Consider the following 15,942-nt stretch of genomic DNA (forward strand, 5'->3'; position numbering starts at 1 on the left):
AGGTAGTGATGCTGAAAATAGAAAGACACCCAGGTTAATGCCTGGACTGTGGTGATATTGTGAGATACAGAAACTGTTTTAAAGCACTTTCACCAGCCTTTAAGTGTCACCAGTTTCCTTATTGGCTTAAATGTTTTGCAAATTATTCTGAGAGGGCTTGTCTGCACACCTCTTTGGAAAAAATCTGATCCGCAACACTCATGTGGTCTACTGACCTTATTACCTCTCCCCCAAAAAAGACACACACACATATCCATACCTCAGACACCTGTGGAACTGGCATTGGCCTGTGGTCTTCAAGGCAAGAGCTGTGATGTCCCACTCTCCCCATTGTTATTCCACTTCTTGTCTAAAACCCAGATTATAAGCACGTGGAGCTGTGGATGTGCCTGTCAATTTATGGCAGCCCTATGAATTTCATAGGCTTGTCTTAGGCAAGGGTTTTCTTAGGCAGAGGTGGTTTTGCCAGTTTTTTCCTCTGAACTATAGCTACTGAATGACTATGAAGTATTCACTCATATAAATCAGTTACAAATGAGTCTCACTTGGAGCCCCAATCAATTTTCTAGGCTGGCTTTTAACATCAGCACAGAAACTGGCTTGTGAACTATTTTCTTTTCAGAAATTTGTTCAAGAAAATAATGAAGGTTTTAGTTTAAAATCCAATATTGCTTTCAAATGCAGTTTTTACTAACTGTGATAAGGAAGGGAAATGTGAGGTTTATAGGAACAGTATTACCATGTAATCCATATTGATAGTTGAAAAGCTATGCTGGCAGTAGAGAAGAGTTTTGTTTCCAATAATAGCTACCATTTTGCCTACTCAAAATAGCATTTGCTATTAGAGTCTCTCTAAGGCTAGTTTTAATAATAATGATGATAGATTAATTTATAGTGATAAAGCAATTTAAAAAGTGTTTTTCTCATGTAGTATTTAGAGCAGAAGACTCGAACACTCATAGACACCTGACAGAGTTTGTTGGTCTGGATATTGAAATGGCCTTTAATTACCATTATCATGAAGTGGTGGAAGAAATTGCAGACACCATGGTGCAAATATTCAAAGGACTCCAAGAAAGGTAAAATTAAGTGCTTCATACTGCGATAGAAGCTGAAGGAAAACAAGTTATAAAGGTAATAGGCAGCACAGCTTATACCTTGACAAGTGAAAATATAGTTAGTGGCTACCTTGTGCTTCCAGTCATGTTAGACTGGAGAAATGCTGTCATTCACAGTACAGCATGCCATTGTATGGACTTCAAGCACTAATATGACAGAGATTTTACATCATCTGGTTTAGACAAGAGCTCCTGTTTTTAGTATGTGTTTATAGCTTACACATTGAAGAGTGCCTTCACTTGTCAGCTGTCTGCATTTTATGCAAATACCTGAACAATTTTTGACACTACAGTTAATTATTAAGGAGCAAACATCTTCTACGAAGGAACAAAATAGAATTTTCTTTTTGTGCTGAAAAACACTAGAGATCGGCATAGTCCAATAAAACGGGCACAGAAGTGTATAAAGCAAGAACAAACGTGTAAAATCCAAACCTCACCCTCATTAACCAGATATAAAAAAAACAGTCAGTTTGTCAGTGGAGAATAAGTTAACTAACAAAATTCATATCTGTTGTGAGGAAGTGTTATCACTGATACCTTTTTTGAAAGGATGAAACATGGGAAGGGATTGATCAGATTTATAAATTGGCTTTTCTTGGTTTTAATAGTTGAGAACTTATTTATTATTTGAAAAGACTCCCAGCATGCCATAGAAAGTTTAATGTTTAGGCTTGCAATCTAAGACCCAGTACAAAAAGAAGAGGGGTTGCATAGGAGAATGAAAAAAGGAATTAGTCCTTAGTTAGAAAGTTCTTACAGATATTCTTTCTGATAAAGCCAACGGACAGGGCTAGGTTGGTTCTCTCACTTGCCATCAGTCTCCTGTTGCACCTTGGTTAAGTTAGAACCTACTTGATAAATATGTTTTGTCTTTTCACAGTTGATTTCCATCTGTGTTTACACAAATTGATTGGGTTTTTTTTAAAATATATATCTGGTTAATGAGGTTTGGATGTTTAGCATAATTGTTGTAAAGTTCACCCTGCTTAGTTACTATAGGAGGATGTACAGTGATTTTTTTAAAAAATGTGTATAATGTCACATATTAGTTATATTAGAGTTATTCCTTCTGCAGAGGAAGGAATAAAAATAAATCTTGCATGATATCAGAGTGCACTCTTGTGGTAAAAGATGGTACTGTCATTCTTTTTTGTGCACTTGCTTTGCAGAATATAATTTTTTCTGTATGCAGGTTTCAAACTGAAATCCAGACTGTGAGCAAACAGTTTCCATGTGAACCATTCAAATTTTTGGAGCCAACTCTGAGGCTGGAGTACCCAGAAGCTCTGGCTATGCTTCGGGAAGCTGGAGTAGAAATGGGTGATGAAGATGATCTCAGGTACATTCATATTTCCTGGAGAAGGTAGCAGTATCTTTTGACACTTAAGGTGTAACCACTTCTGAAATAACATTTGGGCTGCATCTCCTATGAAGACAAATCATGATTGGAGTTGTCAGAATCCTTACATAACCCATTGTTAGGAATTGTCCCTGTAGTGCACATATGCATGGAAGAGTACTTCAGTAAGATAAATTGGGGGGGGGGGGGAGAGAGATTTCTAAAGAATGTCTGTAACAATGGAGTCTCCCCATTTCAAATAACACAGAGATCAATTTGAAGAGAAGGACACAAATAAGTGTAGTTCAACTTGCAGCCTTAGTAATTTAGGAACAAATATTTATCTCACACTAATGAAGATCCAGTTCCAGGCAAATGAATAGCAGTGTATATTCTCTTTCCTTTCTAGACCCTTGTCAGGTTTCTTTACAGGTTCATATTATCTCAAGAATGACCCCATGTACGAACACCTGCCCTTAGAAGGAAGTTGTACAGCATTTCATTTTATGGTATAGCATATCTACCAAGTTGGAACAGTGTCATCAGAAGTAAAGAAGGGAAAAGGAAAGCAGCACACACACCTTCCCCTTAAAGCCCCTTTGCCAGCAAGCAGTTGCCATAACCTTCTTAAATCAAGTGTTTGCTAAAATGTGGTTGATAAAAGTGTAAATGTTACAAAATAGTGAACAAAAATCTGAACACATCTTCAATCTTGGAGGAACATGTTGAAAGGATAGTAGCACAATTCTTTCACATGCTTCCTTCAGCCAACCAGCAAGCACCCATCTCTGACTGGCTGCAATGACAGTATTATTGTCCTTCCCACCTCCTTTACCACTCTATGCTTCAAAGCCCAATGTTCTTGGCCTCAACTCTTGCTTCCTCCCAGAAACGAAGACCCAACCCGTTCAGCATGCATAGCTGAGGACCCATTTTTCAAGCCTCACAGTTTTTGCTTTAAACTGCCAATAAACTTTTGAACTGATTTCCCCTTGATGAAATGTAATGTTTAAATGAGTCGGTCTTTAAAGTCTGAAGATTAGCCACATGATTTTGCAGAACATGTAGCTTCACATGTATACATACTGTATCAATAACAGAGTAAAAACTCAAAAATAATATTCCTCCATATTATTTTTGCAAAGAAACTCTCTCTCTCTGATTGGCTGCCTGAAGAAACTGTTTCACAATACTTTGTAATAAAGTTTCTTCACAGCATGAAACTAAATACTACATTATTCCCTATATAGACAAATTGTGAATATGCATTATGTATTAATGAATTTATATATCTGATTTAGCCCTGTTTTTGTTATAAAGAGCTTTGAGCATAATGTACAGTAGATCTTCCACATTTGCTGGAGGTTATGGGTTGAGGACCCCCATGAAAGTGGGAAAACCGCAAATGAAAAAACACTGGGTTTTCTACCTAAGAGAACACCACTCTATGAATCTCTAGGTCCTCCAGCATAAGTCTGTTGTCAACATCTGCTAGAAGTTATCGACAGAATTGCTCTGGAGAACCTACAAATGCATATTGTTCTTTAGGTCCTCCAGCATGATTTCTGGCATTGACCATCTCTGGAGGCTTTAGAGATTCCTAGATAGAACATATTGATCAAATCCATGAATATTCAAATCTGAAAAAGTCAAAGCCACAAATGGGAAGGAATTACTATATGCAGAGTCAGTATATAACTGTAGTGATTACTGTTGGAAGCCAGGGGCCACCCTGCATGACTGACTATGCAGTCTGAGCTGGCCAAGCATTGATTACAAGGGATGAAACCTGTTGCAGATTTGGAAAACAGGTATAGGCAGCACTGAAACAGCCTTTCCTTAACTGCATTTGGATCTTGTCTGGAGACTTTAATCCATTATTTATGTTCACATTCTGAAACATTTAGCATGAACCTATACACACATACATTATCTCTTTGTAGGATTTCCTGTTTTGCCAAAGGTAATACATAAAGTCTTGAGTCCCATAAAGTCTTACAGACATGCATAGTGAGCCAGCTGCTGCATAAATCTGACCTTGAGCATTTTTGTTTTCAGTACCCCAAGTGAAAAACTTTTGGGCCGTCTGGTGAAAGAAAAGGTAATGCTGATTAATCTTGGTAACTGATTAATATAGCATTAATATGTTATAAGTCAAATTTGTGCATCAGCACTAGCCACAGAAATTTTATTTATTTATTTGTAGCATAGCATAGCATTCATATAAAGTATTTTATATTAAAAGCTATTATCTTAGGACTAGAATGGCATGAATTTAAATACCTTTAGGCATATTGGATTTAATTGGCAATTATGCATCTCGAATATTTTTCTTTGTACAAAATTAAGAACAAGCATGAAACTTGGAGTGCTTCTATGTATGTTTTGCAAAATCCTCTTCCATTTAAAAAATGCTTAATGTTATTAATATTGTTTGCAGTATGACACCGATTTCTATATTCTTGACAAATACCCATTGGCTGTAAGACCTTTTTATACGATGCCAGATCCACAAAATTCTGTAAGTAAAGCCTTGTATTTCACCATTGCTTTGAAATGAACCCATTGCTGAATAGTCCACTGTCAAGGGTCAGCATGGGATGTATATTTCAACTACACCATAAGGATGTGGCATGTTTGTGGTCTTTAATTTTGTGTTAAAGGGGTATATATCATTCTCTCAAACTCTGAATTATTTATGTTAACCCTATGCTTACAGCTTATTTGCAGAATAAAGTTGTATGAGCAATCTCTAAAGCAGTCTGGGGTTTATTTAAAAGAAGCATATTACAAATAATAGTGATTCTTATACTTTTATTAACTACTTTGTATAGTTTTTTGTTTGTATTATTTTTAAATACGTTAGCTACTTTGAGTCTCATTATTGGAAGAAAGGCAGGATATACATGAATAAAATATATAAAATAAGTTACTTTTCAGGCTAATGAGGAAAATACCATTATATCTACCATATATAATGGGTAGGGGGGTTGTCATAGCAAGGAATACTTATTTATCAGTATCTGTGGGGTATCAGAATGTGTGTTGTGCTTATCCTAATTGTGTGTATATGCCTTCAAGATGAAAAATACAAGATGTTTCTCCACTGCTTACTTGAAAACAATGGTGCTATGCTTTTCAGAACAGTGCAGAACCCTATAATCTGCTATCCACATCATTCAGAATTGGACTCAGCAGTGCACCGCAGTACCTGCTGTAGGAGTGTCGCTGGCAGGAAGCATTCCAAATTCTGGGGCACTGTATGATTTTGGAATATATTTCTGGGGGCACAGAATGATTGTGGGAGGAAGTGTCCTATGTTGCTGCTCCCTAGCAAAGGAGAGGTTACCTAAATTGCTGGGGGTCCTGAGGAGGCCAGGGTAACTTCTGGCTGGGACCTTGGTCTGTGTATAACAGCTCCAAATCCAGAGAACTCCAGAGCAATTTCCAAATTAATGTAGTTTATTTAAAAGGGGGGGGGGTTAACACACATGTGCCCACAAGAACTAATGAAGCAAAGGTGGTAGGTAATAGTGAGTTATAGGGTTGATAAGAGGTAATACTCTACTGATCCTGAAGCATAGCTCCAATTTCAGGACACCTGGATTGGAAGTGGCGCAGTAGCTGCTGACAGAACATGGGGTGGCCAGCTAGTGAGGTGCCTGGCTGAAATCAGAATGCCTGTCTGGCTCCAAACTAGACCAATTTACTAGTGCCAAAGCACTCATATTTAAACCCAGAAATGGTCCTAAAGGCAGTATTTCAGGAGTTGATGGGCTTAAGCAGCCTTCCCAGGGGAGAAGAACAGGGTGTGATATGTAATAACAACCAGACAATCAGTATAAATCTTCTCAGACAAAAAGTTTCATTCCCAGAAGGAAACTCCCTTTGTCTGCTATATGCAAGCAATCTCCCAATTCTTAGCCTAGGGATTATGCTGATTACAATCTTGAGTATTGGATCAACCTGGTATAGTTGGTTTCCTGTGCTAGGGTGCCCCCTTTTGGGCTATTTGCCTAAGACATCCCTGTTTGATATAGACTTGATATCAAAGGTCACAGAGAGGTGACTGAGAGCTGGATCTTTGGCTACAGAGATTACCTGAGACAAAGACTTGAAGGTCTTTCTGCCACTTGCCAGGGACAAGAGTCAGCTTTTGCTGCTTTTGTATTTGCTTTTGTTTTAAATTTGCTGCTCCTTGTGTTTTAGGACATTGGTGGACTGGAGATAAACTACCAAAAAAAGCTCAGTTCACTTTATTTTTATACCATTCTTTTGTCTGTTTACAGTTTCCAACCCATCCACCCACTCTAGTTTCTTATACTTTAGATTTAGCATTGGTTAGTTCAAGTACCATCCCCCACATTCAACCTGGACTCCAAGCACGAGCATTCATCCATGAAGCACCCTTATTTGATTTCTTGTGAGACCCCTGGTCTTCATCTGAGCCCAGTGTAGTTTTACATTTACACATTCAAACCATCCATGTTACAGACCATTTAATTGCCATTTGTTAAGATAATTTCTTTCCTTTCAGAAAACCTCTAATTCCTATGATATGTTTATGAGAGGTGAAGAGATTTTGTCTGGCGCTCAGCGAGTTCATGACCCACAGCTACTGACTGAGAGAGCCTTGCATCATGGCATTGGTAATACTTCAGTTATAGCTGTTTACTGATAAGATGTGTATTAAGCTTTAAAAATCAATGTATAGTTCAGGGTATGTGACTAGGTGGTAGAGATGAGGGATTAAAGCTGGAAACAGAAACCTTGATTGTTTGATCATCACATGTTTACGCACAGTAGGGGTGTTGTATATACTGTTCTTAGGTGAGGATTGCCTGATTTGGCTTAACTGCCAAAAAGAGTGACATCTGTCAAATTGTACTTTCTTTCTTCAGCAACATATCACAACATTTTAAATGGTTTTTAGCTATAGGCAATGGCTCTAATGAAACTTTTCCAGGGAATTTTCTAGAAGTTCAACGTTCTCATCCTGTAGAGCAGGGGTAGGCAACCTGCGGCCCGTGGGCCGGATGCGGCCCGGCGAGGCCTTGGGACCGGCCCCAGCCCAGTCCTGCTGCCGATTGCCGCTGGGGCCTTTGGGGGGCAATTGTCTATAGAAGCCTCAGAAACATGCATTTATATTAACATTTTTTAAAAAATCAGCAATTTTTTTCACGTGTCCTCCATTTTTTTAAAAAAAGTGTCTTCCATTTGAAAATTTTGTCCCACATTTGTCCTGGTTTATTTATATATTTAATAATAATAATAATATGTTTTATTTTTATACCGCTTTTCCGAGGTGATCAAAGCGGTTCACAGAATCAATAAAAATTAAGACATTATAAAAACAACATGCAATAAGACAAGCAAGACGGTGGTCGGGAGGAGGGCTTGTCTTCTTAGCAGGCCGAGGCCTGTTGTTGCTGGCCTGCTTCTCTCCCCCTCATTATTTAATTTTTTATTTTTTGGTTTCGGCCCCCCAGTTGTCTGAGGGACAGCAACCCGGCCCCCCAGCTCAAAAAGATTGCCTACCCCTGCTGTAGAGCATGCATGTCAGTCTCACTATGATTATAGTTCAGTATATTTCATTTATCCAGAAACTCAAGGGACCATCAGACATGTTCAGATAAATGGGGGTGATTTATAGGGTTATGCCCTAATGTAGGCTTGTGTATAAGGGTGGCACAACAAGTGGATTTGGTATAGGCTTTTCAAACTGGCCATCACCTCACTTAGTGAATGTGTAGTTATTAACTTTATTTCTGAAAGAGGGTCAAAATATATTTTCCTGAGCTAGTAAAATACCTTAGTAAGTAGTTATGGATACAGGGTGTGAGGTATTGTTTTTCCTTATAGATGTGATGAGGAATATGTGGTCCTCAGATGTTGTTGGACTGCAGTTTCTATCAGGCTTATCCAGCATAGCCAGTAGTGAAAGCTGATAAGATTTGTAGTCCAAAAGCATCTGAAAGACCGCATGTTGTCTATCCCTGCCCTGTAGCAATATTATGTTATGTAGCCTTTAGGAGAGATTTCTCTTTGGAGAGATAGTTTTAATATTGCATTTAATCTTCTTAGCAGCACTGCTAATACTTCAAGCAACAATGGCAGCATCTTCCTGTTCTTTTTTCCCTTTTGTCCTTTCTTTCCCCTTTTTCTTCTTTTGTACTGTAGTCAAACTCCAGTGTAGTAAAGTCTGCATAGATTTCTGTCACCTTAATTTTCCAAATCCAGAGTGCCTTGTAAAACTCAGAGAAGCACTCTGGGAAATTAAGATGGCAGGCAGGACTGTTCAGAGCATTGCTTCACAGCAGCCAGCATAAACACCATGGAAAAAAAAGATAATAAAGGAAAACGGTGATGCTACTGCCACAAATGATTGTGTAAACCAGGGGAGTTGTGGTGGAATCAGAGTTCCCTTTTTCTTCTTTGTAAAGCTTTTAACAAAGGTTGTGTGGCATGATTACTTTTGTTTGGAACATGTAGGTTAGAATGTGTTGGAAAGTGTGTAAAGTCTCTCTTGAGAGAGAACGAGAGAGACCCATTTGATTCTTTTCTGTCATCAGGTAAATTGAATAGGTCCTTCCTTTCTTCCTAACTTTTAAACCTCTTATCCACAGATACAAAGAGGGATCTTGCTACCTATCAGTAGGAAGGAATCAAATGAGCCCTTGAAAAAACCCACAAAAAACCACAAATGAGCCCTTCTTTTCTCTCTTTTCTTTATTTTTAAAGTGCATGTATGCTTTAAGGAGCAACAGGCTTAACAAGACATTGGTTGCTAGCACTGGATTTGTGCTTTTAAAAGTTACCTAGGTTTTGTGATGAGAAAACTGAAACAACTTTCTTTTGAATAGTACTGGTTCTTTCAACTATAAGTAAGTGTTTTTCGACCTATGATGCTAATGACAGTTGGAACTGAACAAAAATGAACTACTTCCTTTTCAGATTTGGAAAAAATCAAGTCATACATTGATTCCTTTCGCTTTGGTGCTCCTCCTCATGCTGGTGGTGGCATAGGTAATATAGTTCATTTTATTTTACTCCTTACTAGCCTTTGCTTAATATCAGAGGGAAGACAAAGGTAATTGTATATTTGAGCTGAATTTAGAAAGCCAGCCTTGATTTACAGGGAGAGTGGTTTTTGAGAAATATTCTATCCTGTTCATCTCTTGAGGGTTTCTACTTTAATAAGCTATCCTGTGCACTTTAGTTTCTTTTTAGGAAACAATGATCAAGGAAGTAATCAGACAATATTTAAAGACCACATTCAAAAGAGAAATTTCTACCACTTGTTACCTGTGTTCTTCCATTTCCCACTACCAGGCTATGGAATAACAAGGAAAGGAAACAATAGTTTGTCTGATGAGCATGTATTCCTACTGTTAATACAGATAATGCTGTGTAGTTGAGAATCCTAGGTGCCTTTTGATGCTACTTCTTTAAGGCAGCCCGTGCCCCCAGCTAGGGGCCATCTTAAACATGATGGCCAAGATCCTATATTGGAGTATAGCACTACTTATGCAGTTACTCATCCATTCCGTTCATACAGTAGTTGTCCAGCCCTGGGAAGAGCTGCTGTTGCTGCTTACCAGTGATGAAAGAAGAAAGGAAGAGATTATTCAGACCATGAAGCAACAGCTGGATTCAACCCAGTGAGGAAGAGGGACAAACAAGGTGCACTCATAGAACAAGGTGTACTCCCCCACAACCATACCTTCATGGACTGAATTGCCTACTTCCCTTACTCTCTGTCCCACCAGTAAGAAGCAGCAGCATCACCTCCCGGGGCTTGACAGCTGCCAGCGGGAATGGAAAAAAAGGGCAAGAGAATAGCCCCATGCTCCCCATCAAAATAAAAGGGAGAGACTTACATATGCATATGCTGCACTTGCATGTGCACCTATCACTTAACCAGATGTCAGCCTATGAGCAAAATACTGTATAGGTTTTCTTATCACATTTTTCTGTTGTAGGGCTGATCAGGAGAAATAGGTGGAAGGCAGATATGTTTGAGGGTGGGGGTGGGGAAACTATCTTCTGGATTTCTGCCCCTTCCATTGCCCAATTCTTGGTTTTGTCCCAGCCAAGCTCTGAAACCAGGCAGAAGGAAAAACAGCTGGGGGCAAGGTAGACTTATAGGGAGGCATCAGTGGTCAGGGTGAGGGTTATCTGATCGTCTGTAGTGGTGCTGAAATCCACTGTCACAAATATGTTGTCATAATTCCTGAAGATCAGATGTCACAGTAAACCATGAATTGTTGTGAAGAAATGAATGGGAGCTGAAGAGAGTGGGATCAATCTCTCTTCCTTTCCCTCTCCTCTTCTGCCATGGCTGCAAAGAAGAGAAGCTTTCACTTTAGGTTTTGATTAACTGCTGCTTTCATTTCATCAAAACCTGACAAACTGTTGTTAACCTGTTTAACAGTGGGACATTTTATCCTGTTTTATTGCAGAATCTACACTGCATTCTGTAACATTTAGTTATAGCATTTTGATTCCACTTTAATTGTCATAGCTGCATCCACTGGAATCCTGCTATTGGTAGTTTAGGGAGACGCATTAAGACTTCTCAGGTAGAGAGCTCCCCTGGTGTCTGGCCAAACTTCAAACCCCAAGATGCAAGCAGGGTAATGAAAATGGAATCACAGTGCTATAATTCTGTAAAATTCTTAATTGTGTGTAATTGGGGGGGGGGGGGGGACTTACATTAGGTGCACAGGTTTAAACAGTGTCTTCAGATTTCAGCCACTTGCCATATAGAAGGGTTTTCCCCCTATAAATAAAAAACAGCTGGGACAAAAAAGTGTCAACAAATCTGTTTGGGTTTTTTTTTTTTTTTTTGCTTTGTTTTGTTTTTCTGTTGTTGTTGTTTTTGCTTTAGATGACTCCCCTCCCCCAACCAATGTAACGAACATGGAGACAAAAAAGTCCCATGACACAAACCATGAGCCCATGAAACAGAAGTGACAGTGCTACATCTGGGGGAAACTGATTCCCCTCCCCCTATGGCACAGCATGGGCATTCATTGGGGTCACAAAATACCCCATAATGCAAGAAATGCAGATTTGTTTTATATCTTTCCTTTTGTCTGATTTTATTTTACATTTATTCCACTTTGGGTTTTCAGATTTTTGGTGGGATGCACATATATATATATTCTTTTGGTTGTGGGGCATTTTTATATCCTGCTATAAATTACGGTAGATTTCTCATTTGAATTCACAGAGTGCACATTTGAAAAATGAGAAAGAGGGGAAAAATTCAGTGTCATACCTGCATTTATAATGATTTGTAAAACAATCCACTCTTTTTATACATGCACAAATGTATGCTTGGTCTTCTAATTAATCAGACTGTATTTAATTTTGACAGGATTAGAAAGAGTCACCATGTTGTACCTTGGGTTGAGCAATGTCCGACAAACATCCATGTTCCCTCGCGATCCTAAACGTCTAACACCTTGAGTGGACTAAAGGCCTGCATTTAAAAGTTTGTTCCTTACTGTCATAAAACTAAGCCTAAATGCAGTATGCATTTAATCTACTGAAGTGCCACAATAGTGAATATTCAACTCACATATTACTAATATTTGAAATTAGAAATTTTACATGATTTAATTCTGATGTAAAAAATGTTGTACCTTTTTCAGAAAATATACTTGATCAAGTTAAAACTACTATTATTATCTTGTACTTTAGCAAGTTTCTAAACACTTGAATTTTAATTAAAAAAATCATAGTTGTACAGAGTAAAGCTAAATTTGTTTTTGAGACACTTGGCAACAAAGTTTATCTCAAATGTAGAGTGATCAGCTGTCATGAGTAAATTTGATAAATAGCAAATTGGACAATGGTTGAGACGCAACTGGAAAATAGTGGATTAACTGATTAAACATGAATTAGCTGAAATGCAGGTTGCAATAAAATTTCTTAACTACCTATTCTATGTGTCATTTTTCAACATTGTTCATCTTGTCTCATTCAGTAATTCTATCTAGTACTAAGCCTTACGTTTATCTATTTTCTCCTATGTAAATCTGATCTAAATCCAGTTTGAGTCTGCTTTAACTGCTTGACTCAGTGCTAGGGATTCCTGGGAATTGTAGTTTATTGTGACACCAGAACTCACTGACAGAGAAGGCTAAATGTCTCACAAAACTACAGTTCCCATACTTATCTAGCATTGAGCCAGGGCAGGTAAAGCAGTCTAAAACTGAATTATTTTTGCAGTGTATTTTGGATCTTAGTAAACACAAAAGTTGTTTGTTAGTTTTTAGTACTGACAATTCACCTTATGCAGGATATAATGAATGTGATCCTGACTCATCCATTAAGCTTTTTTCTATATCACCTGAGTGACTAGTGACAGGGTTAATGAAGATAAAATAAAATTAGTCCTCAAGTGTACGGTTTGAACTTCTCAAAAGGAGAGATGTAGTAGTGATGGATGATTTCAACTATCCTGATATTTTTTGGAAATCAAACTCAGCCAAAACATTAAGGTCTAGCAAATTCCTTACTTGCCAGGAAGACAATTTCATTATGCAAAAGGTTGAAGAGGCCACAAGGGGGTCAGCTACTTTAGATCTGATCCTAACCAACAAGGATGACTTGGTTAATGGGGTGCAAGTGGTGGGATCCTTAGGTGGAAGTGACCATATTCTCCTGGAGTTTGTAATACAGTGGAAAGGAGAAACCAGGCAGAGTCAGACACGCATCCTAGACTTTAGGAGAGCTGATTTCAGTAAACTTAGAGAAGTATTGAGGGTGATCCCGTGGTCAGAAATACTAAAAGAGAAGGGAGTTCAGGACGGATAGGAGTTTCTGAAAAGGGAGATACTGAAGACACAATCTCAAACTGTTCCAACTAGGAGGAAAAATGAGAGGTGTCTCAAGAAACCAGGATGGATGACTAAGGAACTTTCAACTGAACTAAGTTTTAAACAGGACATGTAAAAGAAATGGAAAAAGAAGATACCAAAGGAGGAATTCAAGCAAATAGCTAGCATGTGTAGGGGTAAAGTCAGCAAAACTAATGTGCAGAATGAGCTCAGGCTTGCTACAGAGGTTAAGAATAATAAAAGGCTTTTTTGGGTATGTCCGTAGCAAAAGGAAGAAAAATTAAATGGTAGGGCCACTGCGCAGAGAAGATGGCAAAATGCTAACAGAACAGAGAAAAGGCAGAATTACTCTCAGCAGACTGGAGGAGGGCAAACGTTGTCCCCACAAAAAGGGGGGAAAGGAGGATCCCAACAATTATCACCCAATTAGTGTCACATTAATACCTGAAAAGGTTCTGGAGCAGATCATTAAACAGAGGGTCTGTGAACATTTAGAAAGCAATGCCATTATCACAAAAAGACAACATGGCTTTCTGAGAAACAAGTCATGCCAGACTAATCTGATCTTCTTTTCTGATAAAATTACCAGCTTGGTAGATGAAGGGAGTGTTGTGGATATAACATATCTCAATTTAGGTAAGGCATTTGACAAGGTTCCCCATGACATTCTTGCAAACAAGTTTGTAAAATGTGGGCTAGACAAGGCAACTGTTAAATGGATTTGTAATTGGTTGACCAGCTGAACCCAAATGCTCACCAATGGCTCCTCTTCATCCTGGAGAGAAGTGACCAGTGGGGTCCCACAGGGGTCTGTCCTGGGTCCAATGCTATTCAACATCTTTATCGATGACTTGGATGAAAGAATAGAGGGCATGCTTATCAAATTTGCAGATGACGCCAAATTAGGAGGAGTAGCTAATACCCCAGAGTACAGGATCAAAATTCAAAATGACCTGAATAGACTAGAAAGCTGGGCCAAAGCTAACAAAATGAAATTCAACACGGAGAAATGTAGGGTGGAAAAATGAAATGCAGAGATATAGGATGGAGGATGCCTGACTTAAGGAGACTACGTGTGAAATGGATCTAGGAGTCGAAGTCGAATGCAATTTTAGGCTGCATCAATAAAAGTATAGTGTCTAGATCAAGGGAAGTAATAATGCCACTATTCTGCCTTGGTCATGCCCCACCTGGAATATTGTGTCCAGTTCTGGCCACCACGATTCAAAATGGATGTTGACAAACTGAAGGTCCAGGTCCAGAGGAGGGCAACCAAAATGATAATTATTATATTTATTTATTTATTTATTTATTTATTTATTTATTTATTTATAGCCCGCCCAATCACAAGGAATCTAGGCGGGTTACAACAGTAAAAATAAAGATAATAAAATAAAATACAATAAAATTAAAGAGAGCGAAGTGAGTACATTCACAGTTAGGCCTGATGGAAGTTGGGCCTCTCTTTTTAATTTCCTCCCAGGTCTGATGGTGATGTCATGGAGGGAGGGCTCTTCTTCTTGAGGCAAGGATTTTATTTTAATTAATTTTAATGTAATTCTTCTCATTAAATTTAAGAGAAGAATTGGTGGACAGAGTGACATAAGTCACAGTAAATGGGGAGTAGAACTAGGTAGGGAAGGCCTGCCGGAAGAGATCCGTCTTAAGAGCCTTCTTAAAGGCTGTAAGAGTAGCAATGTCACGGATCTCCTTCGGTAGGTCATTCCATAGCTTCGGAGCTGCAATGGAAACGGCCCTCTGGGTGACTGAAGTTAGCCTAGATTTTATTGGCTGAAGTAGATTCTTCCCCGAGGACCTTAGAGTGCGGGACGGACAGTATGGAAGTAGGCGATCTCTTAAGTATTTTGGACCCAAGCCATGTAGGGCTTTGAAGGTAATCACCAACACCTTGTACCTTGCCCAGAAACTAATTGGCAGCCAGTGAAGGGATTTCAAAACCGGTGTTATGGGATCGGTACGACGAGTACCTGTAATTAACCTGGCTGCCATATTTTGTACAAGTTGAAGTTTCTGAACTTGGAACAAGGGTAGCCCCATGTAGAGCGCATTACAGAAGTCCAATCGAGAGGTGACCAGCGCATGTACAACTGTTTCAAGGTCTCCCTGCTCCAGGAAGGGGCGCAGTTGGCGTATCAGCCGAAGCTGATAACAAGTGCTCCTGACTGTCGCATCCACCTGAGCTGTCAGGTGAAGCGATGAGTCAAGGAGCACCCCCAAGCTGCGGACAGAGTCTTTCAGGGGAAGTGTGACCCCATCCAGAACTGGCTGACATAATTCCATACCTGGGTTTGGGTTTCCTATAACAAGTACCTCCGTCTTATCTGGATTCAGCTTGAGTCGGTTTTCCCTCATCCAGTCCATTACCGCCCCAAGACAGGCATTCAGAGGAGAGATGCCATCCTTAGTCACTGCATCAGTTTGAGACATAGAGAAATATATTTGGGTGTCATCAGCGTACTGATAACATCCTGCCCCATGTCTCCGGATGATTTTTCCCAGTGGCTTCATGTAAATGTTAAACAGCATAGGAGACAATATTGCGCCCTGGGATACACCAAATTTTATCTCTCTTTTAGAAGAGCAACTGTCTCCTAGCGCCACCATCTGGAAT

At 39.1% G+C, this 15,942-nt stretch overlaps 1 protein-coding gene across 1 annotated transcript in view; it reads left to right on the forward strand.

Moving 5' to 3' along the window:
• Positions 1 to 12,410, forward strand: part of LOC149313901 (aspartate--tRNA ligase, cytoplasmic-like) — a 56,441-nt gene extending 44,031 nt beyond the window's left edge. Inside the window, exons 10-16 of the mRNA XM_089520111.1 lie at positions 932 to 1,079; positions 2,314 to 2,460; positions 4,519 to 4,561; positions 4,901 to 4,981; positions 6,998 to 7,109; positions 9,415 to 9,486; positions 11,843 to 12,410. Of these exons, the coding sequence (XP_089376237.1) occupies positions 932 to 1,079; positions 2,314 to 2,460; positions 4,519 to 4,561; positions 4,901 to 4,981; positions 6,998 to 7,109; positions 9,415 to 9,486; positions 11,843 to 11,934 (695 nt within the window). The 3' untranslated portion in view covers positions 11,935 to 12,410. The remainder of the gene's footprint in view (positions 1 to 931; positions 1,080 to 2,313; positions 2,461 to 4,518; positions 4,562 to 4,900; positions 4,982 to 6,997; positions 7,110 to 9,414; positions 9,487 to 11,842) is intronic.
• Positions 12,411 to 15,942: the final 3,532 nt, after the last annotated feature.

This window comes from Sceloporus occidentalis, unplaced genomic scaffold (assembly GCF_023333645.1).
Source record: "Sceloporus occidentalis isolate IW3139 unplaced genomic scaffold, rSceOcc1.0.p SCAF_4, whole genome shotgun sequence".
NCBI lineage: Eukaryota > Metazoa > Chordata > Lepidosauria > Squamata > Phrynosomatidae > Sceloporus > Sceloporus occidentalis.